Source organism: Microtus ochrogaster, chromosome 16, assembly GCF_000317375.1.
Source record: "Microtus ochrogaster isolate Prairie Vole_2 chromosome 16, MicOch1.0, whole genome shotgun sequence".
NCBI classification, from domain to species: Eukaryota; Metazoa; Chordata; class Mammalia; order Rodentia; family Cricetidae; genus Microtus; species Microtus ochrogaster.
Window position 1 is genome coordinate 49,147,760 of NC_022018.1, and position 26,965 is coordinate 49,174,724.

General features: G+C 46.0%; 1 protein-coding gene across 1 annotated transcript; it reads left to right on the plus strand.

Moving 5' to 3' along the window:
• The first annotated feature begins 4,567 nt into the window (after positions 1 to 4,567).
• Positions 4,568 to 26,330, plus strand: Mylip (myosin regulatory light chain interacting protein). The gene is made up of 7 exons (XM_005355102.3): positions 4,568 to 4,864; positions 5,948 to 6,138; positions 18,130 to 18,315; positions 19,695 to 19,892; positions 20,405 to 20,569; positions 22,305 to 22,725; positions 24,759 to 26,330. The coding sequence occupies exons 1-7, from the start codon at positions 4,778 to 4,780 to the stop codon at positions 24,846 to 24,848; spliced, it is 1,338 nt and encodes a 445-aa protein (XP_005355159.1). The 5' UTR covers positions 4,568 to 4,777; the 3' UTR covers positions 24,849 to 26,330.
• Positions 26,331 to 26,965: the final 635 nt, after the last annotated feature.

The window sequence follows — 26,965 nt, forward strand, 5'->3', positions numbered from 1 at the left end:
GATTGAACTCAAGTCTTCAGGCCGAGCAGCAAGCACTTTCTCCACACTGAACCCTCTCACCAACCCCGCGGTGAATAGTCAGAACACAATATAAGCCGACTGCAACATCAAAGCCTCAAGTCTAAACAGAAAGGTCCTGATAAAATGACGGCCACTTCATTTTTCTCTGTGTACTGTTCTTTTTCAAGGAACCCGTCATGAAAGGTAACTATCTAAGTAACTAGAAAGAAGAAAAGAAAATCATCTCGACAGCTATCCAATTAAGACAATGCCACTTCAGATCCCCCAGTTTTTAATACAGGGATTCTTCCTCTGCCCCCTTCCTCCTTGAAGCCAGTTCAGGAAATGAGATGCTGGGCTTTGATAGTAGGCAGAGATCAAATTAAACTACCGAATTTCATGAGGCTAATATTTCAACTTAGCGATTTCAGCTCACTCAACTTGTTCTAACACACGTCTGCCGGAGGAAGCGTTGCCTGTGTGAATAATTAGCTTGGATAATTTGTGAACGCAGGAGGACGGCTTTTAAGGCAGTGGCTGCCTCCTCCTCCTCTGATGATGATGATCTTACAAACGGATGTGGACGGAGAGCAAGAGGGGGCGGCAGGTGATGGAGCCTCTTCTCCTCCCCAGGGCCTCTCCCGTGACCCAGTGCAGGACTCCTGCAGGCAGACAGGCAATGGGGAGAGTTTAATGAGCAAAACCAGGTACACAGCCGTGTTGAGAAGACCACGTGCTCAATGGAGATAACCATTGCACTACAACCTACATGTATTATTAGTCATGTCATCTAGTCTATGGGACAGAGAGGGAAAAAAAACTGTTTGGGTCTGTTGGAACAGGCAGGACTATACTGAGTTAACTAGTTCTGCCACGCTGATAGAGTTTTCATTTTTAGTAATCTACATTCATACAGGCAATCTTTTTACTGTGCTGGCTAAGTGTAAAGCGTTATTCTTTTGGTTTGGGGCAGGGGGAGCAGGGTCTAACTCTGTAGTCCAGTCTGGACAGAACTCAATTTGAGGTTCAGATTGGCCGCAAATTTATGGCACCCTCCCTGCTTCTGGGCACTAGGAATTACTGGCAGGAGCCATTATGCCCTACTTGAGAGCAAAGAAGAGCAGACATGAGCATGGGGTGTCTCCCTGGCTTCAGCACAGCTCAGTCTGATCCACTTCCCACCTCCAGCCCTGAAAATCCAGAGTCTCTTATTTTGGAGTTAGACTCAGCTGGGGCTTGAAACTGGCTCCAGACGCTCGGCAGCATCAGCAGATGGTGGGATCTTCCAGGAAGCAATTCTACTGTGGCTTTTCTATTCCCTAACCGAGTCTTTTAAACATAGTGTGCGTTCTCACTCGGCTTCCCCACTTCTTAAACCGGTCTCTATCTTATCACAAGGAAGAACCGGCAGGAGGGAAGAGAGAGGGTACAGCCTTCTAGTGCGTGCACGCCAGGAGAAGCCTGGATTCTTTTCTTCCCTTTCCCTTTACCGTGCCCCCTGTTTTTACTGGCTTTGGGGGTGGGGGCAGGGTGTTTGCCTATTTGGTTGGTCAGTTTTCTGTGTGTGTTTTCCATGTGCCTGTTCACATGCAGAGACCAGGGGTTGACAATAGGTATCTATATCACTCCACCATTTTAAACATCTTATTTTTATGTTCTGATTAGTAGACTCTCTTACTAAACCTGGAGCTCACTGATTGGCTAGACTTTCTGATCAGTGAGCCCTGGAATCCTCCCCTCTGCTCCTCCAAACACTGGGTCTGCAAGCCCATGCTACCATGCCCTGCTCTTCACGTGGTGCTAGAGACCCGATTTCGATCCTCTGGCTTCCGCAGCAAGCACTTCATACACTTGCTTGGGTTTTCTAGACAGAGTCTGACTGTGAAGCCCAGGCTGGCTTCACACTCAGGATCTACTTATCTCAGCCTCCTAAGTGCTGGGATTCCAGCCCTGTGCACGCATGTGCAGCCACACTCAGTCCACGGTTTGATTGATTGGTTGATTGCAGACAGTCGCTAGTCCAGGCTGTCCTCAAACTCTTTACCTCACCTACAATAACCTTGAGCTTCTGATTCTTCTATGTCTGCCTCGCGAGTACTGCTGGGATTGCTGGCCTGGTGGCACACTGTTGCCATCCTGCACAGTTTGTAGTGTTAGCGGTTAAATCTAAGAAAGCTCTGTACAAGCTAGGCAAGCACTCTATCAGTTGAGCTACAATTCCAGCCCTTTACCATTGTTTTTGTTGAAACCACTTCTTTCCTTCAGTCTTATCTGGTGATTCCTTTAATGTTATCTTACTTATTCATATGTGCAACATGCAAAGGCCAAAGGACAACCTGTGGGAGTTGGTTCTCTCCTTCCACTATGTGTCATGGAATCAAATTCAGGTCAGCAGGCTTGGTGGCAGGTGCCTTTACCTACAGAGACATTTCACCTGCCCTTGTACGGTGTTACTTGCTTTAAAAATGATAAGATCTTGACTGAGGGTCCCAGAGAAGAAACTCTGGGTATGGATTAGATGCCCCTGTCAATCTTAACCAGCCAACTGCTTTGTAAGTAAATGGCGGTTGTTAAAAATTTTTTAAACCTGACAGACATTTCCCATGCTTCTACAAGTTATTTAGCTGCTCATATTAAAAATATAAATATAGAATCATTGTTCTGAAAAAAAAAGCCATTCTAAAAAGTCCCTGCCAAAACCCAAAGTATGATAGTTTCAATGATAGTTGCTCCACAAAAATAGCAATGTTTTTGTTCTATTTCCGTGTCTTGTTTTTATTTATTTTGTTTATTTTTTTCTTCCTCAGCTCCTTTCTACTCATTTCCACTTGTGGCCTGTCCTCTGAGTTTAAGTTTCTAGGAGTTCCCCAGATCTGTCCCCTAAGTTCCCCTTGGCTTAAACTAGCTGGCTTTGGTTTCAGTCTTCTAAAAATATTAACCAATATAACCAATTTCCTTATTGCCTTCTCTCCTTGTGCTGAAAATTCCAGTGATGGAGCAGAGATTAGATAACGATAATCTAGATGTTATCTCCCAAATACATTTCCCAAATTGGCTGCCTGGAATGAAGGGAATGTCCAGCAGAATGAAGGCATGGATGGATGGATGAATGGATGGATGGATGGATGGATGGATGGATGGATGGATGGATGCAAGCAGTACCACTTTGCCAGAATAAGTTTGTCCCTAATTGTTCTAAACCAATGCTGCGTTAAGATTCATCCCTTCTTCTATGATACTTACCACATCTCAAAAGTACATATAACTCAGCCCAAGTGTGAGGTGCCCCGCCAGCCTGAGCTATATAGCAAGATGTTATCTTAAATACACAGCAAACAAATGACCACTGGGACAGAGATACAGTCATGGGCTGGCCGGGATAGCTCGATTGCTTCACAGGGATGCAGAGGGAAGATCCAACAAACATTCAGTCTCCGCTTTACTGTGAGGGTACCAAGCTTCAGAGAGATGAAGCTCGCCAAGGATCCGAGACTGAAACCCACATCTCCTGGCTTATCTTATAAACCAGTGTTTTCAACCTTCCTAACGCTGCGACCCTTTAACACAGCTCCTCGTGCTGTGGTGACCCCCAACCATCAAATTATGTTCATTGCTACTTTAGAACTGTAATTCCACTACTGTTGTGGATCATAATGTAAATATCTGTGTTTTCTGATGGTCTTGGGTGATCCCTGTGAAAGGGTTGTGTGACCCCCCAACTAGTTGTGCTCCACAAATTGAGAACCACTGTTAGAAATCAAAAAGGCAGACAAAGTAATTGTATAGGCTAAGAGAAACAGGTAGTGAAGACATGACCTTTAACCAGTAATCTCGTCTACTGAGACCAAACCCTCCTGCTAGATACTAAGATGAGCCCCTTACCTTTAAGATGGATTAACATCTGGCTGTCCCAGAGAAAAGACAAAGTATCAGGTGTATAGTGAGTGAATTTGATGCTAGATATGATGGGTAACACAGTGGAGGCCCCAACACTCTGTTAGGTGTTTCGGTTTAGCAGAACCCATGCATTAAAAACCCTTGGCATGCGTTAATATAAGGATGGTGCTTTCAGATCAAGCTACCCAGCTTATTATTGGCCAATTGCAAAAACTTTTCTGCTCAAATTGTGCGTTTTACAACCCTTGGCGGAAAACCTTAACTTTAGGCTCCAGGTTGCCGGCTTCCCTCTTGGCTCTCACAAACCATCTGGTTATTGGAGTGGGAGTCTAGAGAACAGTGGCATCGCGGCAGCATTTGATCAGGGTCCTCTTGAGCCGGGACTGAGAGGCGTCCCTTGAAGCTGCAGGCGACAGCGGGCTAGGAGGAGCGTCGCCCAGCGGCAGAGGCAGAGAGCAGGCAGGGATGGGGGTAGGGGTTCCCACCACCCGCAGCTCTACAGGCGGTGCCGGAAGGCGGAGCTGAAGACTATCGGAGCTGCGTATTGGCTGACCGGACTGAGGAGGAGGGGTAAGTGCATCGTGATTGGCGGAGGCCCGTGCCGGAGGGGGGCGGGGCCTCTATAAAAGACGCGTGCCTTTCTCGGCTCAAGCAGTCGGGTTGTCCGAGTGGCGCGGGGCCGTGGAGCACTCAGAAACTGGCGATCAGCGGGGGTGGCGGGGACGCAAGCAGCGGCTGCGTGGGGTGCAGGGCAGGCGGCCGCACTGCTTCACCTTCTTCGCGGAGCCCGGTGCTGACTTAGAGCGACTGCAGTGAGGCGACAGCCCCGGCGAACACCCGAGAAGAAGCGGCCGTGGCGGCCGTGGCGGCGGCCCCAGCCATGCTGTGCTATGTGACGAGGCCGGACGCAGTGCTGATGGAAGTGGAGGTGGAGGCAAAAGCCAACGGCGAGGACTGTCTCAACCAGGTGAGGGCGACGCTTAGAAAGGGGGTTCCCACTTGTCCTCGGGAAGCCTGGGGCCTCGGGGCTGATCCTCAGGAGCCGGGCGATGTTGCAGCAGCGGCCCGTGGAGCGCGCGTCCCGGACGCCAGGCTCCAGCCTTCTCCTCCCCGCGGGCGGTGGGGATGGGGGGCGTAGAGGACATGTCTGTGGGGGCATCCCGGGCCTGAAAACCAGGACACTGCCGGGCGCTGCAACCCTGTCTCCTACCATGGCACTTTTTCTAAAGAAGGTGGCTCGGCACACCTGCCGCAGGTGTGTGCGTGATGCCGCCCTTGGGGGGCCTTTTTAAAGCCCAGCAGCGCCACCCGCGTCCCGGTGGGGGGCGGGGAGGATGAGGTGGCTGCAGACAGTCGCGGTGCCCGGGGTTCCCTAGCTGACCAGGTGGGCCCATGTCTCAAGCCGCTTCTCCGAAGGAGAGTTCACCTGACACTTGGGCTTGCTGGGGATCCAGAGTATCCTGGGTAATTTGCGGGGAATGGTTCTGGCTGTCTCCGGCTTGGAGTGTTTACACGTGCGTTCTTTAGCGTGACTAAGGCTCGGAACAGTATTTACATGGTGGGTATGGAAGACGCATTGAACCCCTTGAAACACTGTGCCTTCGGGACCTGTAGACCTGAGCTGATTGGAAAGCCACTTGTGAAGCTTAGCTGACACTTGTGGCATGCTTCCTCAATGTGTTTGTGTTTTTGGAATCCAGATGGTTAAAACTGTCCAGATAGTACGCTGCCAGATCAGCTGTGCAGATGGTGCTGGCAGAGGGAATTCCAGCGACTGGAGCAAGAAATAAAAGCCCCCTGGGTTCTTCCTTCTCAGCCTTTTGGGAAGTCTGTTTTGGGGTTCCTTTCCCTGTGCAATTGGCCATAGCATAGAAGGCCCATTTCCAAGCAAGGCCGAGCTTCCTTTGGTTTGGGCATTGCTGGTTCCTTAAAAACTTGTTTTCCCATTCTGCCACTGGAATTATAACAAGGTCAGAGTAGGTGGCTGCCCTTCACTCAGATGGAGCCCTTGACTTTGCATTGCTTATACCCGCTGCCTTTTTGTTTTTAGGTGTGCAGGCGGTTGGGCATCATAGAAGTTGATTATTTTGGATTGCAGTTCACTGGCAGCAAAGGTGAAAGCTTATGGCTGAATCTGAGAAACCGGATCTCCCAGCAGATGGACGGGCTGGCACCTTACCGGCTCAAACTGAGAGTCAAGTTCTTTGTGGAACCCCATCTCATCTTACAGGAGCAGACAAGGTAAAGTGAGGCGGAAAGAAACCAATGTCAAGTACACTTCTGATTCCCTAGAAGGCTGTTGTGCCCTCCCAGACATGTTCCCCGGGGCAAGTTTGACTTCTGCACAGGAAGTTCAGGAAAAACTTAAATTTGTTTTGCAAGTTGGCCTGGGTTTTCCAACTCTTGTTTTAGTTTTTCTGGTCTCTGTAATATTGATGGGAGAGCAGGGTTGACTTCTTACAAACAAAAAGAACCCCCCCCCACCCTACACACCACACACATACACACACACACACACACACACTGACTTCCTGACAGCAATGTCTAATGCCCGCTAGTAACCCCGCCTCGGCAGTGTTACTACAGGTCATTGTCGGCTGTTCTAACCGAAAGCAGGAAACAGTTCCTCTTGGGTTACTTAAACTTGGTCAATCTTCAGCCTAGTGTCAGGTTACAGTGTGTAGCCGGAATGTTCTGTCTAGCCTCCTGCAGATTTTAAAACTTTTTTAAGTTTCACGAAAACTTAATGAAAGGACTCTTTGAAGGCCACCGTAACCGAATTCCAGCCTACAGATATATTAAACATGATTGTTGGGCATTAGACTTTTTTCCCTCCTTGTTAAAGTAAGGGCCACCAGCCTTGGTAGACAACTGAAGCGTGTGGTCTCCCTCCAAATGACCAAAAAAAAAAAAAGTGTTTCCCTCTGGACTGGCTGTAATACTTTTCTCAAAGAACCCCAATAGGAAAGTAATGTTTAATATTTATTACTGAAATGCAAGAGACTTACAGTGGCATGTTGAAAAAAGGAAAATGATTGCTTTGAAAACCACAGCAAACTTTGGATCTCAGCACTGATGTTTTCCATCCTCCCGTGGTTTGGAAGAGTGCCATGCATGTGAAAAATGCGGCCCTATAGATTTCAGCTCATAATCGGGACCAGGACCCTCAGAGAGGCTTTGCCATCCCGCGTTTTGTGTTTACCAAGCAAACTGTGGAAACATTTTAAAATACCGTTCGCTCGAATTTGAACTGCACCCTTTGCCTGGTTGAGGCACCGTAAAGGTCGAGAGCCTTGTTTATGGAGGGAACCGGCAGAATGAATCCTGAGTGTTTCTGAAAATACCTCACAAATGTTCATGTGATGGCATGCTTAGAGATGCTGAGCTGTCTCTGTTAGTCACAAGAGGCTCTATCTTTGTTAAACTTTTAGTCTGTCTGTGTGTGTGCATATACATGTGTGTGCAAGCCTGTGCATGCACGCTCACCTATACGCCTGTGGAGGTGAAGGACCAACTTCCAGGTATTGGTTCTCTCTTTCCACTATGTGGGTCCCAGAGATTGTACGATTGTACTCTGAGCCATCTCATTGGCCGGTATCTTTTTTTTTTTTTTTGGCGAGCAGTCATATTGTGATGCTACCATGATTTCGGGGACTTCCAGGTACACCCAAATTCTAGTGATACAAATTTATTTTTGAAATCAATCAAAATTTGGAAAAGCAAATACTTCCTTTAAATCGTGGAAGGATAATAGCATAATAAATTTGTGCTGAGAATGTGTTCATGCTTTATGATGATAGTCTCTACCTATGCTCTCCTGTAATTGGGTCAATACCTATTATCAAATCTACTTTATTCATGTAAGAGACGTTTATGAATTAGTATTTGAATCAATGGCCTACATTGTTTGATTTTTTTTTTTTCATTATTGACTCGGTTGTCTTTGACTCTTGGGATTTATAGCAAATGGCATTCAAAGAATGTACCTTCCTCATTCAGTTAGGTAATTTCAATTGATTTTCATCCCTTTTAGAAATCCTATAGAATGGTAAGTGTAAGCTGGGCCCGGTAGCAGGCCTGTAATCCCAGACACCTGGGAGACAGAGAAGCAAAGATGAGGAGGTTTGCTGTTCATGGGCTACAGCGTGGGTTCGAGTCTAGTCTGGAGAACTTAGTGAAACACCATGTCAGCATGAAAGAAAAAATGACAGTTGAGACCAGAGCTCAGTGGTTGAGTGCTTACCTGACCTACCCAAAGCCTCAGTTTGGAGTAAAGAAAGCGGGCACAGGGAGGGTGGTGTCATATAAACCTTTGAGTGGTTTTATTATGTTGGTGAATGTCGCATAGTTTTATATCAGAAATATAAAACTTTTAAGAAAATGCTTCACGTTGATGACCAGTCTGCTTTAATAGCTTCATAAAGTAATACCTAATTTGCATTTGTACCCTTTAGTCAGGAGGTCAAAAATTGTGCTAGGTCCAATTTAATTTTTTTTTAAATTATTTACTTATTTTAAGTGTATGCGTGTTTTGCTTACATGTGTGCCTGTGCACCACTCGGTGCTTGAGGAGGTAGATGAGGGCATTGGATCCCCTGAGACTGGAATTATACAAGGTTGTGATCCACTGAGTAAGTGCTGGGAATCGAACCTGGGTCCTCTGAAAGAGCAGCAAGTCCTCTTAACCACTGAGCCATCTCTCCAGCCCCTACAATTAACATTGGTTTTTAAAATCGTGGTACTAAAGAGAAAAACCACTTTTCTTCAATGTGATATTAGCGAAAAAAAAACAAACAAAAAAAGCCTGTTGACAAACTTTTTGATGTCCCGTGATTTGTTATAAAATATTTATGCTAAACGCCATGATTCTTCTGCAGATCTGTTTGTATAGTGAGGGAACACAGCTTTGAGAACTCAGTTGTAAGAGATGGCTTTCCTGAGGCAAGCCATGAGGGTGCCTTTAGTGTACTGAGGGGCTCTGGACGCTTCATTAAAAGGAAATAGCTGAGCAGAGCTGCCCTCTGCAGATCACTAAGCAGTGTGCTTGGAGTAGAGCAGGTTTAATGTGGATGGGATATTAATATGTACTACCTAGCATCAGACCAGACGGACTGCTGAGAAGGATGCAGGCAGGAAGGCCTCGGTACCATTGGGGGACCCTGGGATCTAGGAAGAAGCCATTTCTCTGAAGAGGAGTGCAGGCTTGGTTCAAATGCTATCTTAGGTGGATCCAGCGAATCTGGTCTTAGACTTAATTGTAGATTTGGTGACCCTCCCCAGATCATTCCATTTGCTCTTGAATAGGAGGCCTCAATAGAAGGAGTCTTGTTCAGCTGGCTGGCATGTTTACAGATGGAGACAACAGGTATTTTTAGCAGATGTTTGCCTCGCTGTGGATTGAAATGAAAAGGGAAACAAATTAATGTGCTCTGGAAATAAATCTGAAATAGTAATCATCTAAGAAACTCCTGCCTTTCCGGGACTTTCAGTTCTTCATAATGAATTTTGCCAGCACTTTTAAAACTGGAGGTTAGGGAAGTAGTGCACAGTTCATTTCCACAGTGGTGATTCTACCATTGTACCTTTCCCTGCTGGCAGGGTCTTGGCCAATTTTCAGAGCTCTGTGGTATCCATTTAGAACAGTCCAGTTAGCCAATATCTGGATTACACACACACACCCTAGAAAACAGCCCCAGCACCAAAACACTATGAGTGTTGATCTGAATGTTCAGAGAAATGCTGTCGTCTTGGGCATGACATTTCCTCAAGATTTCCGAGTTAGGGCAGCAAGGATTAAATCCCACCCCGATTCCTAAGCTCGACATTGTCACTTCTCTCTAGAATGCTTTCTCTAGCACTGCCTGGGCAGCTGCGTTCCCTCAAGATATCACCCGTCTTTCTTTTAGAGCATTAATGTGCTTCTCACACTACAGCAACTTCTGTTCCTTGTCAGTTCCTCAAGAAATGCAAATGCCATCAAGATTGACGAGTACTGTGTCCAGGCTCTATCCGAGTGCACACTGTGTTAATCAATGTTAATCTTGTTAATCAATGAAGTAGGACGTTACAAATGTGGACCTGGAGATGGCTCAGCAGCCTGGAACACTGGCTGCTTTTGCAAAGGATCCAGTTTGAGTCCCAGCGTCCGCATGGTGGCTCACAACCACCTATAGAGCCCAATTTCCAGGGATCCACCTCCCTCTTCTGGCTCTGAGGGCACCAGACATGCGTGTGGTGCATGTACATATATAAATGAAGGCAAAACACTCATTTATATAAAATTAAAAAAAAATGAAATCTCAAAACAAAACAAAAAAAGCTCACCGAGCCAAAGTCACAAAGTCAAAGCAAACATGATGTGGTCATTTCAAGCCAATTCAGGACCAGCCAGACTGAGCCTAGCGAGGGTCTGTCTGTAAGTCATGTTCAAAGTCTTAGCGTTGTCAGTGTTGGTAAAGGTTGCTTCCATAATTTATCTCTCATGATTAAGGGTGAGTGCATTCTATGTGATGTTGCAACTGCAGCCAGTGTGTCTATTATGAAGGTTCATGTATCTATTATAAAGTTCATTTATGTTCTTTATACTATACATGGGATGGCAGAATCAGCCTCCCCTCCCACCTCTGCCTTTCCCATCTCCCTCTTTCTCTCCTCCACTCCCTTCTCTGTTTTCTTCTTGCCAAAATATAAAATAGGACCCAGAAAAGTTAAGCAAACAAACTAAAAACTAAAAGCATGCATATATGTTACTTCCAAAGAAATTATAAATTGAATTTCTGAATCCTACTTAACGTTTTTCTTTTTGTCAAAACTAAGGGGTATTTATTTGCATTGCTGTGTGGTGTCATTTGGGCATCTTCAGCCCATACATTTATATGAAGCATTCAAAGGACATTTTTTAAAAAAAATGATATTTCATGTATTCATTTTGTGGGGGGGAGTATGTTTAACATATGTGATGTGTGTATGTATGTGAGTGTGCAGGCACACGCTCGTGCATGTGCGTGCAGAGGCCAGAGATTGGTAGCTTGCCCGCACAGGCCCTATTTCCATGGGTGAGGACGTTCTGTTGAAGTGTGGGTTTTGTGCTTTTAAGGCACAGGATTCTGCTGGCACAGGCTGTGGCCTTTCCCTGTGGCAGTCCTCATAGTTTCCTCAACTGCTTTAGGGTTCAAGGAGGAACATCGTTCAGAGTGCTTCCATTTGGGGCTTGAAAAAGATCTCCTTAAGCCCACGTAGGGACCTAACTTAGAAACTTTATGATAATCATTGGCCCCTGACAGGTTTTGACTGTGAGCCCTCCATGAAGTAGGCCTGATGGTTTGATATGGCTGGATCTGTTAGTACACTGGCACTCTGAACCCGAACCCTAAGGTTATTTTCTCAGCCTCCTAAAAGTTCCAAACATGGAGGAAAGTTGAGGATTTTTGTCATGAACACCCACATAGACACCCCCCCATCCTACTATTAAGTTTAATGTGCCTACTTTATTATACAGTTAAACATTTATCAGTCCCTCCAACCATCCATACATTTTTCAACATGTCACGTCTGAGTGCCCTTCCTTCTAAAGACTTCAGTGTGCTTATCACTAAGCAGAACTTACAGCTTGCATTTGGTTCTTTTTTTTCTTTCTAGTTAAAATTTACATGGGATACAACATATAAACCCCACTTATATCTCTTAGCGAGAATCGATGGGTACATGTTTAAACAACACCTCGGCCAGTATTCAGAACAGCATTATCCATCACCTTAGGAAGTCCCTGTCTTTCCGCACTCAGCCCACACTGCCCATCTTCACCCACTGACGGCCCTGGCAGTACTGAGGGTTCCCATCTTAGATGTGTCGTCCCTGCCTGTTCAGCTTCACTCAGGGCAAATCACCCAGTAGGTTCTGCTCAGTATCTGCCGCCTTTTTATCCGTCGTGAATCTTGTTGAGGTCCATTCCTACTGCTGTCTGTATCTGAGCGGTCTTCTTTAGTCATTTGTTCAGTTTTCTTCTTGTCTCGCTTTGTTTTACGCTGGGGGGGTTGAACGGGGCCTTGAACATTCAACGTCAGTCCTCTGATCTAATTACCAGCCTGCTTGTTTCTTCCCACTGCTGGCTAGTACTCCGTCCTGTTTGTTGATCCAGTCCTACTGATGAGCACCTGTTTCTATGAATAAAGCTGCTATGAACATCCTAATACAAGCTTTTTGCTTTCTTGTAGACACATGTGTTTTCATTTTCCTTGAGTAAATACCCAAGAATACAATAGCCGGGGCAGGGGATGATTGTTTGGTTGTGTAAGTTACTGCCAGGCCTTTCCCCACAGCATATGCACTGTTCCGAACTCCTACTCTTACAAAGTGTGTAAGAAAACCCAGTGTCTCCGCATCCCTGCCAGCCTTCTGGTGGATGCATAGTGGTAGAGCGTTGTGGTTTTAATTTGCAGTTCTCTGATGATTAACGATGTCTGTCAGATTTTCATGTGCTCGCTGGCTTCTCCTGCATCTCCTTTGCTGAAATGTCCAAGTCCCCCATTTTGATCCTTTGCCTTTACTTCTGAGCTGTCCGCATTCCTTATGTATCCTAGATACCAATTCATTGTGAAATCGGAGTTTTATAAATATATGTTCCCCCTGTGGCTTGCCTGTTTTCCTCATGCCTTTTGGTGTGTAGGAGTTTTTAATTTTGGTGAGGTCTAATTTATTCTTTTTTCCTTCTTTCTGGAATGTGTTCACGATGCTCTGAAAAGCCTTGTCTACCCCTAGTCCTAAAGGTCCTCTTAGGTTTGGTTCTCAGGCCAGTATGATTTTAACGTTTACACGTAGGCCTATACTCCATCCTGAACTGATTTTATTTTATGAGACTGTTACAAGATTTGAAACAAAAAACCCTCACGGCAATTTCTGTTTCCATTTGGTCGTTTTTAAATATAACTTGGCAGTCGGAGTTTGGTTTAAAATAACCCTATGCGGTTAAGTGACTCACAGACAGAGATGGGATGTTTGATTGTAATGGGGTCTGCCTGGGGTGAATGGCAGTCCAGACAGTACTTCACATGCATGCGCTTCAGGGGAAATTATGGTTCAGTATTGGCAACTGGGTTTTTGAAAATAGGTAGCCATTTTTTTTTTCTAAAGAGATGCATTGGGTTCATTGCATTTCGAATATGAGGCTGAATTTAGCTATTTTACATTTGTTGTCAAAAGTTCTTCAAAATGCTGTAACTGGCAAGAATACTAGGAGGTGGTACCCAACAGTAACTGTCTTCCTTGCCTTCTGCTGCCTTGACATGATGCTGTGACCAAAGCAACTTATTAAAGAAAGGGATCTCACATATCTTACAATTCCATTGCCATCATGACAGTGGGCAGGCAGGCGTAGGGTTGTAGCTGTAGCTAAGAACTTACATCCTGATCCACAGGCAAGAAGGAGAGAGAGAGAGAGAGAGAGAGAGAGAGAGAGAGAGAGAGAGAGAACTAACTGGGGATGGCATAGGCTTGTGAAACCTCAAAGCCCACACTCTCAAGTGACACACCTCCTCCAGCAAGGCCACACCTCCTAATCCTTCCCAAACAGTTCTTCAGCTGGGGAACAAGCATTCAAACATAGGAACCTCTGGGGCCATTCTCATTCACCCATACAATAAACTTCCAATTGGCTTCTGGAAAGTTCTGTTGTGAGTACTAGAGAATTTTTCTGTGAGATGATCAGTGTTAGGACAAGAGAGTCCTCTGATCCATAAACCCTCAAGATAAATGGTCCCTGTTAGTCCTTAACTCTGTGAAAATACATGGACTTTATTTTTTTTAAAAAATTAAACATTTCATTTTATGTGTATGAGTATTTGTGTATATGTGTGTGTGTGTGTGTGTGTGTGTGTGTGTGTGTGTGTATGTGTGTATGTGCACCACATGCATGCTTGGTGCCCACAGAGCCAAACCCTGGTTCTTTGCAAGAGCAACAAGAACTCTGGTGCCTGAGTCATCTCCTTAGCCCCTGAAAAGGCGTGGATTTTAAAAGAGAAATTAGTGAAGAATTTTGAAGCAAAAATATATTAAGAGTAGGTGCTTCATGGTCATCAAGATGGCATGGTGGATAAAAGTGCTTGTCACCAACCTGATATGAGTTCAGTCCCAGAGACTTGCATGGTGAAAGTAAAGAACTGACCCCTAAAGTTGCTCTTTGACCTCCCAAATGTACGGTGGCACTCACCCAAACATACACAGTAAGTGAATAAGTAAATGCAATTTTTAAAAGATTTTGGTTCCTTTTCAAAATTAAAATTGACATCTCAAGTTTTGCCCTGTTATGAAATTTTTATTTCTGCTTTGTGTATGGCTGCTTTGCGTCCGGGCGGGTCAGTATCTGTGCACCACATAAGGGCCATTGTCCACGGACACTAGAAGATGGTATCCGATCTGCTGGGACTGGAGTTATAGGTGGTGTTAGCCACTGAGGCATCTTTCTGGCCCCTCACCCTATTTTTATAGCATATATGAATTTGTTTGTACCTATGATACAAACACTTGACTTAGCTAGAATAATGTACCCTGGGCCCCACAATGTGGCTCATATATTAGAAATACCCATGTTCTCAGTAACTGGAGAAAATTTAAAAATTAATTTCTAAGTATAACCCCAGGAATACATAGAAAATGTAGTATGAGCTTGTATCCACAGGATGTGTTTAGACATTTGCTTAAGACATAGTAGGTATTTTTCAAAGCCTTTTGTGTATGATACCATGTTGTAGTCTATAGGGAACAAGATAGGTTATCCACTTGTAAGACATACTTTTAAAAAAGTGTTCTCTACAGGCCTGACTTCTTTGACTACCTCTGCTTGTTTTGCTACTAATTTGTAACCTTTGACCCCTTTCATTAAAAAGAGAAATGAAGTAATAGTGATGTGGCAGATAGTTAAGGTGAGCAGGTGGGAAGAATTCATCCTCACACAGAACACTCAGATCCTGAGCCCTCACTGAATTCCCATTTGGAAACACATTTCTGGGCACTGCCACCCTCTTGGGGAGAGCGCACTGATAAGTCTTGTGATAGCTCATCAGACCTGGTGGCACTGGCCACCCCTGCTCCCTTACACTGATGCCTGGACCCTTGTCACCCAGAAGCTAATCTGTGGCTGGAGTTATTTTGATAAGATATGCTCTTTTCCTCCAAAGACAATGTGTTCCAACTAAAAAAACAAAACAAAACAAAAAACAACAACTAAACAACTATCACACATGCCCATCCCATAACCCCAGTGTGGGGTGGGGCACAGAGACAGTGCATGGCAGATCTGTATTGACTTGAGATGAGAGGTGCCCATATAGCCATGAAAACTGCAACATGCAGGAAGAGGTGTGCGAGACACTAAGGGGGAGGAGCACTTGTGCCCGCTGTGCCCTGAGCACAGTTTAGGCTCCACTGGCTGGAGAACACCAGCGTGCCCCATCCCCCAGGCCTTTTGTTCCAGTTCCCTTTCACTCCCCGGGAAGGATGGGCATTGCTCTAGGCTCCTGGCCACCTGTTTACGTTGGGTTGCCGTTTCTTCGCTCTGCTTCTGGCAGCTGTCCCTCCAGAAGTAGGCGTAGAGAATTTGGAAAAAGAAATTGAATAAATTTGAAAAGTCGTCTTTGGCAGCTCTCCGTACTGTTTAATAAAGCAGGAAGCAGTTTCAAACTTTATGCTAGGAAAATAAGTCAAAAGAGACCTTTACATCCACAGTAATTAAATCACGAGGGTTGAGTTTGTGGTGCTAATCTTAAAATCTTTTGGCACATGGTTTCTTCTTGAGTGTATGTATAGATTAGATTCAGACTGTAGGCTCCTGAAAACATACCCTCTGGTTGAATAGCAGAAGTACATCAGGATTCCATTTTCCCTGTGAGCAGCAGCAGGGTTTTGTGAGAATTTAGGCCTACTCCTCTGATATCATCTTCTGATTTTTACTTACTGTTTTTTCCCCTTTTGAGACACGGTCGCTGTGTAGACCACGCTGGCCTAAATTCACACAAATCTGCCTGCTTCTGCTTTGAGAGGGCTAGGACTGAAGGTGTGGGCTACCACATCAGCTAGCCACACAGCGATTTTAGAAGCAGTTGTTTTTCCTCTGGAAGTTCCTTAGCCCCAGCAGGGCCCCTTTCCCAGTTTAGCAGTTTGGAAGCAATGCCTTAAAGACTACCAGATGTCTGGGTTAGTCAAAGCTGTGTCTGTTCTCTTTGAACGCCACTCTGCATTTTACAAAGTATGGAAGGAACTGAATTTAAGGGGGTCTCATTACTTTCAACGGTTATCATTACCGAATATGCAAAGATTGAACTGACTGTCTCTTAGTTAAGAAAGAGGAATTACTCTTGTCAGCCTGGTGGTTTGAGGTTCTCAATGCAGTCCCTTGCATCTGTCACCTCTCTTGTCCTAAGTCCCTTGTCTTACCTTTCTCATCCTGGTCCCTTGAGTGGCAAACTCAGGTTGGAAGCTTGTACCGAGGCCTGGGAAAGCGAGGAGCCAGCTCACACAGGGTTCGAGGCCTCACCCATGGCTAGGTCCTTAGTGTACCTTTTCAGCACACGCAGAGAGGCTGCCACAAGTCAACAAAGAAAGTTAGAACTTCACATTCACCAGCGACAAATTTTATAGCCTATCCTCTGTGGTGACTCAGATAACCTCTTAAGGATTTTGGACAATGGAAACAATGAATTTTCCCAGAAATTTCTGTGGCATGCATACCTTGTAGTAGTAAATGTAGAATTTAATGTTGTATTGCTTAGGGTAGGCTCAAACAGAGCAAAATTGAGATTGGAATATAAAATAAACACAGGCACGTGGTGCTTTCCGTGCATTTCTGGAGCTCTCTGGTGTCAGAGGCAGTTAAGCCAGCGCAGGTGCAGTTAGATAAAGAAACTCGAAGTTGTTACATAATGTGATTCAGAAATAGGTGGTCTGTACGGAAGGCAGACTAAAAGGTGACCAAGTTTGAGGTCAGGACCGGTTGCCGGTTGCCATAAAGCTGGATCTTCCGAGTGGAGGGATGGGTCCCTATCCAGAGCACAGAGATAGGAGGTGTGACTGGAAGCAGTCGGCCCGGGTTTCGGCCACCATCAGGCATCCTTGTGAAGGATTTTGAGCAGAAAGATGGGGTGTTCACTGGAAGCAGTTTGGATGGTGGGCTGGCAGAGTCTGGAGAGGAGAGGGACCCTGAGGTCACCAAAACTCTGGTCACTTCTAGGCTGTGAGTGGGACCAAGGAGGCCCAGATGGTCGGGAGGCAGGGGCTGAAGAGAAGGCTCAGCAAGAACGGCTGGTCTAGCAAGCTTGGGGACCTGAGTTCAATCCCTGCAGCCCATAAAACCAATGCCAAGCATACCCTTGCCAGCTAGACTAGCCTAATGGGTTCTAACTAGGCCAGCAAGAGACCCTGCCAAAGGAGGTGGGTGGGATCTGAGGGCGACACCTGAGGTTGTCCTCTGTCCATAGCCTTCAACACGCTGAAGAGCATCTGGCTGGTGAAGGCTCTGCTAGGTGGGCTTTGGAGTAGGATTCTGAGGAATCAGGGGACATTCTTTTTTACTGTCCCTGAAGATTAGAATCTACTACAAGATAGGTTTCCTAGCTGAGTACAGTAGTTGTGTATGTGTATAATCTGCAGAGGCAAGAGGATCCAGAGTGAATGAGGACAGCCTGAGCTACACAGCGAGCTTGAGGCCAGCCTGAGCTACACAGCGAGCTTGAGGCCAGCCTAAGCTATTCGATTCCCCATCTCAAAAAACCAAACCGAACAAACAGGAATATTGACTCTTAATGTTTCCTTTAAACCATTATAACACTAACTTGTTCTGTTTCTATTACTTAAATTTTTTATGAGATTTTGTGTCCTGATTTGAAGAGGGAGCATGCAGTGCAGCGCATGTATAAGTCAGAAGACGATCCACGGGAAGTCTCCTTCCACTGTGTGGGCCCCAGGGATAGAACCCAGGTCCTCAGCCCTGGCCGCAAGCTCCCTCAGCTGCCGAGCCCTCCCGCTGTACCTGTTCTCTTTGCTTAAAAAAAGAAAGTACTTGGTTGTTTGGTTGTGAAATTGTAAAGCTAGTTGAGCTTGTGGTTCCCCCCCCCCATATCTCCCCCTCAAGCACTGGGTATAAAACCCCAGCATTCTCTCCCTGCGCCACACCGCAGTCCAGAAGGCTGGCTGAGATACTGCTATCCCGAGCAAGCCCCCAGTCATTCTCTTCTCCTTTTGCAGGCATATCTTCTTCTTGCATATTAGAGAATCCCTCCTGGCAGGTCACCTCCAGTGTTCCCCAGAGCAGGCAGTGGAGCTTAGCGCCCTCCTGGCCCAGACCAAATTCGGAGACTACAACCAGAATACTGCCAAGTACAACTACGAGGACCTGTGTGAGAAGGAGCTCTCCAGCGCCACCCTGAACAGGTGAGGCCACCGCCGGAGGCCAGCCGCCTGCTCCGGCTAGCCTGAGTGTTCACAGCCACCGACTTGATAAGCATCAGGAAACTGGCCTGCTGGTGTTGTCACGGGATTTGTGAGATAGAGCTCAGGTTGCCGCCAGGTTTAACCACTTATTTTCAGAAGACGCGTGTGCCTTTTATTTGAGAAACTTACCAACGCAAAACAGCCCACACAGATAAATGCCCTTATATGAAATTCCATAAATAATAAGGATCTTGAAAGTGCCTCATCTTTTAAATATGCAAATCTCCTACGGTAAAAAAATCTAACATGTTTGTTGGTGTTTACTTCATCCCAGCAAGAATTACAGCCTAAGAGGCCTAATTTAGGCGGCTCAGTTACCTGTTCCTGTGTACGCAACAAGCTAACCCCAGCTCAGCTTAAAACAACAGACATTATCTGAGAATGTGTGGGCAGGGAAACAAACAGCTGTGGCCTGAGGACAAACCAAGCCCCAGAGGTCAGTCTCCTCTAAAAGCCCAGCTGAGTCCAGGTGACTCTTGGAGCTTCTTGGCCAGCCTCCTTCTCTTGCCACCTGACCTCAGGGCCCTCTCATGGTGTGGTAACTGGCTCACCTGATGTGAATGAGCCAAGAGGAAGAGAGAGGAGCCAGGAAAGAAGTCAGACCTTTGTGACTCGGTCTCAGAAGTGAGTTTCATGCCAGGTCTTCCACCATTTTCTGTTCATTAGAAAGCAGCCATTAATGCAGACCATACTCTAGGGAACTACACTGGGAGGTCAGATCTTCAAGGAGCACAGGAGAGACAGCCTGGCCACAACAGAGAATATAGATCTATGTTTTCTTCAGTTGCAAATAATCTCATCAGGCCCCTGTGCTGCTAGCCTATCAGGAAGCTCGTAAAGTCTGTGTAGATAAATACATGAGGGGATCTAACCTGCACATTTGTCTTGTGTGTATGTTAGAGGATTTTCCATAATTCTTTCAGTTTGCCAGTAATTCCTGCATGATGGGTTCTCAATATTTGTTGAGATCTTTTTTAAAAAGTGCGGGTGTGTGTGTGTGTGTGTGTGTGTGTGTGTGTGTGTGTGTGTGTGTGTAAGAAAGCTGGTGAGAGTGACTTCTTTCCTTCCATCTCATGTGTCCTAGAAATGAAATCCAAGCCTTGAGCAAGCACCTTTACCCACTGAGCCATCTCACTGGCCCCGTAGTTACGATTCCAACAGTGTCTTGGGGTATTCTACAGTAAAGGAGCTAGCACTATGGCATTTGGTGCCTTTGGGATCCACAAATGACCACTTCCCTCTAACCCGCCAGTGAAAACTCTGAGCTTTTGGAGTCGAGAGCTGCCCTGTCTAACTCTGCACCTTCGCCTGTTCCGCAGCATTGTTGCCAAGCATAAGGAGCTGGAGGGCATCAGCCAGGCGTCGGCAGAATACCAGGTTCTGCAGATTGTGTCAGCAATGGAGAATTATGGCATAGAGTGGCATGCTGTGAGGGACAGCGAAGGACAGAAACTCCTCATTGGGGTTGGACCCGAAGGCATCTCCATCTGTAAAGATGACTTTAGTCCGATTAACAGGTAACCCAAGTCTTCAGTACACACACACACACACACACACACGCTCATAAGCACGCATATTATCTGTTGCTTTTCTCTGAAAGTAGAAAACGAACAGAAATTCTCCAGACATCTCTGTCAATAAAGTGACTCATTTTTTAATTTATTCATTAATTGCATTCAAGCCTTAGTGATTTAATTATTTCTTAAATGTTAACTTAAAGTACACTAGTGTGGCAGATTGATTATTTCTCATGGTGGCTCAGGCCATAAATAGCTGTGTCTGCTTCCGCACACACACACACACACACACACACACACACACACACACACACACACATCGAGGGCACCCCAACCCTTGTCTCCATGCCACACGCTTGCCCTTCGTCAGTGTAACCAGTTAGAATCATCACAGAACACCCCAGGCCAAGTGTCTGGTTCACTTCCAGTCAGGGGCAGCCCACAGAAGCATAGTCACACCATGCTGCGCTGTCCCTTCTGAACTCGCTCACTCTTCTCCTCCTGCCTTTCAGGATAGCTTATCCTGTGGTGCAGATGGCTACCCAGTCAGGAAAGAACGTCTACCTGACCGTCACCAAGGAGTCTGGGAACAGCATCGTGCTCCTGTTTAAAATGATCAGCACCAGGGCAGCCAGTGGTCTCTACCGGGCCATCACCGAGACGCACGCATTCTACAGGCATGTACCACTGTGTGTCTTCTAAGTGTAGGGCAGAGCTTTAGTGTGTTTGGGTGACAGGCAGGTTGCTGTGAGTTCTTCCAACCCTGAGTCTGTGAGTGCTTTACGGAAAAAGAAAATAACTTCTCTGAGCCTTATATGCTGTTCCAGTAGAGCCCTTGTCACCGTAGAATGGTGTGCGCCTGTGCCTCACAGGCTCCTGCCTCTCACTCTATTTCCTTCCACAGCCACCTCCCAGCATAACCCCAGCGCCTGGGCCTGTTCTGCCACCGCTGCGTCCTTTCCCACAAGTGTGGCACAGGTCTTTCCCTGCTGAGAAAGTCCCCATCCTGAGCCCTCACACCTGACATACTCAAGATACTTTTTAAGTTTAATTTAATTTTACTTGGTGTTTTTGATGACAAAATCTCACTGTGTGGGAAAGGACACCAACCTGGAATTCACTGTATACCGCAGGCTGGCCTCAAGTGCAGTCCTCCAGTCTCCCTGCTGGCATCCAGCTAGTCACAGGTGGGGGGACGCCTGGCCATAGCGAAGGTTTTTAAACAGCATTCTAGAGGGGCCTTTCAAGCTGGGTTGTGATTAGGTTCATACTTAGAAAAAAAATTAAAGAGAAAAATGTAAGTTCATAGGAAACCTTCGAATTTTGTCATGTTAAAAGAGACTATGGAGCAGAACAGAAAATTGGGAGACATGTCTAATGTAAGAGCCAAGACTTCAAAGAACAAATGTCCTTTTGCTTCCGCAAACTGCTGGATGGCAGCTCACAGCCCGGAGGAGCTGTGGCATCTCATCTCCATATTTCTTCTTTTCTTTTTGTTGACCTTGTTATGTAGACCAGGCGGGCCTCGAACTCACAGAGATCCGCCTGCCTCTGCCTCCCAAGCACTGGGATTACAGGCGTGTGCCACCACCGCCTGGCTCTCATCTCCATTTTACAGCTGCTTCCTCGGAAGGACTTGGAGACCCTGAGAATCACAGTGGAACCATAGAGACACTAAGCTTATAAGATGGGAAGAACTTAGACACGCACACAGGGGTATTAACTGTCTTAGTAAGGAATGTATTCGGTCCGTAGAGTGCTTACCTAACATGCGTGAAGCTCCTCATGAACCTGGCACAGTGCATGTCTGTAATCCCGACAGCACTCAGGAGGTGGAGGCAGGAGGATCACGACACTCCAAGTTGTCCTTGGCAACATAATTCAAGGCCAGCCTGGGTCGTGTGAGACCTTGTCTCAAGGAAGAGAAAAAAGCTGGGTGTGGTGGCACCTGCCTTTAATGGCAGCTCTCAGAGATAGAGAGGTGGATCTCTGTGACTTAAGGGTCATCCTGGTCACTGCTGCTGTAGTGAGATACTGTCTCAACAAAACAACCAACAACAACAATAATATTGAATATCTGCTAAGCCAGTCATGGTGGCACACAACTATAATCCCAGCAAGCAGAAGGGCCAGAAGTTTTAGGCCAGTTCGGGCTACTTTATCTAAAAAAGCAAATAAGTAAGTAAGGAGATAGATGGATGTCAGATAGAAAGATGATGGGTGGATGATAGTAGATAATTAATAGACAGATAAATAGAAGCTAGATTGAGAGATGAATGATAATAATGACAAGATAGGAGACAGAGCACCGTCTGTTGATACAGTTTCTATTGATAACAGTATCTGATAGTCTGAGTTCTGAAGCTTCTTGGGCTTTTCCATATTAAATCGGATGTTTGCTGCTACCTTCAGGTGCGACACCGTCACCAGCGCCGTCATGATGCAGTACAGCCGGGACTTGAAGGGTCACTTGGCGTCTCTGTTCCTCAACGAAAACATTAACCTTGGGAAGAAGTATGTCTTTGATATCAAAAGAACATCCAAGGAGGTGTATGACCACGCCAGGAGGGCTCTGTACAATGCTGGGGTTGTGGACCTTGTCTCCCGGAGTGACCAGAGCCCCCCCAGCTCTCCCCTGAAGTCCTCCGACAGCAGCATGAGCTGCGGCAGCTGCGAGGGCCTCAGCTGCCAGCAGAGCAGAGTGCTGCAGGAGAAGCTGCGCAAGCTGAAGGAAGCCATGCTCTGCATGCTGTGCTGCGAGGAGGAGATCAACTCCACCTTCTGCCCCTGCGGCCACACTGTGTGCTGCAAGAGCTGCGCAGCCCAGCTGCAGGTAAGCGGTCACTTAGCCCGCCTGCCCGTCAAGAAGGGGAGGAAAGCGGCCATCTCCACCCCGAAGGGCCTCTGCGTCCGGTGACTGCAGTATTGTGCCCTTTTAGAGACATGTGCTCAGTGCACTCTTGTCACCACGTGGCTTCGGAAATGAGGCCCAGACTGACAAGATAATGTATCTTGAAGCTAAACCAAGACCTACAATCCAGGCCTGCCTCTTTCATTTTACATGGCCTCTGTTTTCTGATGCCACCTAGTAGGAATGTATGTATTATTTGCCTAAAATTCTAGTTAAAACTACATACGTTATTGTTAACAGTGACTTATTTACTCTATTTGTATATTTTATCCTTTTCTATACTTATATTTATTTGCGTGTGTGTGTGTGTGAGAGAGAGAGAGAGAGACAGAGACAGAGAGAGACAGAGAGAGCACGCACATGTGGAGGTCAGAGGACAATTTGCAGGAGTCAATTCTTTCCTTCTGCCTGTGTTGCTGGGAATCAAACTCGGTTTGTTAGGCTTGGCTGTAAGCATCTTTACCCTCTGAGCCGTCTCACCAGCCCATTAATTTCCTTTTATTACAGTTTATACTTTAGGGAATTCTGTTGGCCATTATCTGCTAACTTTCATACTAAAAAAAAATAATAAAACCAACTCTTATATAGCATATATCCTTTTTTGCATCTTACATTTCCTCTTACCATAAATTTTACTTTTGGTTTCACATCTCAGAAGTTTCTGCTAAATGTCCTTGTGGGTAAACCTAGCCCTGCCTGTCACCTAGTCCTTACAGGCTGCGGTGACAGAGCTACTGTTAGGATTGAACAGTGAGCTCAGGAGCCTGTGCTGCTACAAGAAGGGTTTCCCCTCTGATTCCTGGGCTTATCCATTCCTGCCCACCTAGTCTGACCCTGTGCCTATCTTCCCTTATGGCCAATGAAGGATGTGTGCTGGTCAAGAAGCCACCAGATACCTGTTGCCCCTGGCTACAGGGCATCTGCCCACTGGTCTTGACCCCAAGAAACCTTAGCCAAGGCCTATCTAAGACATATCTCTAACATGGTGGCAGAGGTGCAGTGACCTCCTCCTATGTATGCAGGAAGGAAAGCTGAGTGTTAACAGAGGATTGGGGAACTGGCTGAGCCAATAAACTGTCTTCATTGCAAAGCACAGGGACCTGAATTCAGTCCCTAGAACCAGTGTAATTAAAAAGGTGGATGGGGGAGGGTATGGTGAGAAAGGAACAATTGCAGGGGTTCTTAATCCTGGCACTGGGGAAATGGAGACAGGAGGACCCCTGGGGGTCACCTGCCAGCCAGCTCACCTTAATCAGTGTTCTTCATGCCAGTGAGAGACCCTGTCTCCAAAAAGAGGCAGAAAGCATACACACACAGTTGGCCAGAAAATGTCATTTTCTTTAGTGATAGTCTTTTCATAAAACTCATTTTCAATCCTTGTAAAGTGTAAATATTCAAGCCTGCTACAGAGGAACTGAGAGCCTAGAAATCAAAATTGAAATGGCAGCTTATCTAGAAAACAGAGGGAGGTGGGTACCAAGGTTTGTCATGGGGAAATGGTCTGTACCCCGTCATTTGTAGTCATTTGTATTTGAAATAAATGCTGATTGACCAGTAGCCAGGCAGGAAGTATAGGCGGGGTGACCAGGCAGGAGGTAGAAGGGGGACAACGAGAATTCTGGGAAGAGGAAAGTTGCAGTATGAAGCTGTAACCTAGACACAGAAGAAGCCAAACAAAAAGCAAGCAAGATCAAGATGTGACTATCTTGCCAAAAAAGGTACCAAGCTACGTGGCTAACACAGACAAGAATTATGGGCTAATGTAAGTTGTAAGAGTTAATAAGAAGCCTGAGCTAGTAGGTGAACCAGTTTATGATTAATATAGTCTTCTGTGTGATTTCCTTGGGACTTAATGATTGTGGGAACCAGGCAGGACAGAAACCTCAGTCAATAAAGGTTGACCTCCCAGGCCCAGGTCTGTTAAACATTCTAACCAATGTTGACTTCTATTCCAGTCATGCCCGGTCTGCAGATCACGCGTGGAGCATGTCCAGCATGTCTACCTGCCAACCCACACCAGTCTCCTCAATCTAACTGTCATCTAACGCGTCCTATGATTACTGGACATGCCATGTCCCCACGAGCCAATCTGACTGTCATCTAATGTATCCTGCGCTTAGCGGGCATGCCAGGTCCCCGTGAGCTGCAGTATTGTAAACTATAAGAATATGAACCTTGTGAGGAAATATCTCACTCTCAACACCCATCTGCCATGAGACATTTCAGAAATGAAGAAGAAAGGAAAGCAAGAATGCAATCACTCCTCTTCTGTGAGTAGAAGCAAAGCCCCAGGGGCCACAGGAAGACCTCTGGGACGTAGATACATTCCTTCTTGGACTTTGGGTTTGTTTGTTTGTTTGTTTTGATGACCAAGTAAAAGAGTAGATACAATTGTCTTGTCAGTTAAGTGGCACCATAGCCCAACAGTGGGTACCTTTTAGGAAGTGATGTCATACGTCTCCTTCTCCCGAGGCAGCAGATTTTATAAGAGTTTTAAACTTTTCCTTGGTTCTTTTTGTACGGTCACGGAGCGCTGAACATTTGTAATAGGACATTTTTTTTCTTAAAGAAATAGTCGTTATAATGTCAGTTCTGTCTTTATAACTCGTTCAAGAACGACTGGGAAGCTAGCAGATTGAAAAGCGGTCCTGTGACTTCTCGAGGGCTGGCATGTTGTCGGGTTGAAACCGGTGTGGCTGAGCAGACAGGTGACTTCTTGGCCCTTCTTTCCCATACCCCAAACCCCAGGCCTTTCGGGGGCTACCAGTTTGGTTAAACGACTTTCAGGGCATAGTCATGCATTCACTGGGCTTTTGAGCTGGTGGACTATTTTGAGATTGGAAAGGGAAAGTTCGCAGATAGACAGACAGACAGGGCGAGAATGTTGGAGAGGCTCCTGGTGTGCTCAGGCGCTTCCTCACTTCCCCTAAGCACTCACTCCAGCTGCACCCCTGGGTGTCGCCTTGCTTGAAGATCAAACCTTCTACAGCCTTACCATGGGTCTTTAGACAGCGTCCCTTCTGTGTGTGTTTTATTTCACTTTGTTCGTGCTTTCTTGTCAGTGCTTCCGTATTCTTTGTGCCACCCCTGCCCTGCATCTTCCAGAGGCGGGGTTAGTGTGTTCTATTGCCATATTCTTGATCATCTTTACACCCCCACTTGGGCATTTTGGAAGCTAGTGAGCTAGGGGGTTTTCTAGGCCGTCAGGAAACCTAGCTGACCTCATTGGGTGCAATACTAGCTAGTGAAAGCTAGAAACCTACACCGTCACTTTACCGAGATTTCTGCGTCTGCGTTTCATATTGCCTTAATGTAGCAGCGATGTGTTTATGCATTTGTTTCTTTGCACAGACATTTTGTCAGATATTAAAACTCTACTTTTTTATGGCACATTAGCATATAAGCCTTTATTCCAAGAGGTATTTATTTTTTCACTTGTAAAAAAAAATAATGTTTCCACATTTAAAAAAAAAAACTCTGTTATATCCTAGAGGACTTCTGTCTTTTATATTCAGGATAATAAAGACTTTAAAGCAAACTGGGCCTTTGTGTTCTCATGGTCATTGTCATGTAAGACATTTTCCAGCTGAGTGAGCACTCACTTCAAGGTTGGCAAATTTGAAAATGTTCAGGAATTTGTCTTCTTTGGGAGGCTTTGCCCAGCCCTTCTCTCATCTGTGCTTTTGGGCCTACAAGATTAGAAGGGAGGTGACGGTGATGCTGCGACACACAGCCGATGGAAAGGAAAAATGGGAGAGGGGGACATTAAGATGTTCACCAGGTCAGAGTGCTTGCTGCACGAGCCTGATGACCTGGGTTCGATCCCTGGGACCCACATAAAGGTGGAAGGAGACATAGGCAAAATTGTCCTATGATGGCCACGTGTGTGGCTCACAGGGCTCAGTCAGAGCAGAAACAGTACTATGGTGTGCAGGGCGGCATTCCCACAGGACCCCTGCAGGCTGTGCTGGGCCTTAGCTGCCTTCTGTGCTGCTGTGTGGTCATCTCTTCTGAAAATGCTTTGTGAGGAAGAGAATATTACAAAATATTTGCAACTGATACCTTTAAAATTGGGAGACAGTCCCAGGTGTGCCTCCCACTGATTTCCAAGAATCAGTGCACTTATTCAGCGTATTATTAGACACCAACTAACTTGTTATCC

Excerpts from the sequence above, each read along its gene's own strand:
- Mylip (XM_005355102.3), top strand. The coding sequence starts at position 4,778 with ATGCTGTGCTATGTGACGAGGCCGGACGCAGTGCTGATGGAAGTGGAG. Across the intron at positions 19,893-20,404 it reads GACTTTAGTCCGATTAACAG|GATAGCTTATCCTGTGGTGC; the intron begins GTAACCCAAGTC and ends CCTGCCTTTCAG. Across the intron at positions 20,570-22,304 it reads GAGACGCACGCATTCTACAG|GTGCGACACCGTCACCAGCG; the intron begins GCATGTACCACT and ends TGCTACCTTCAG.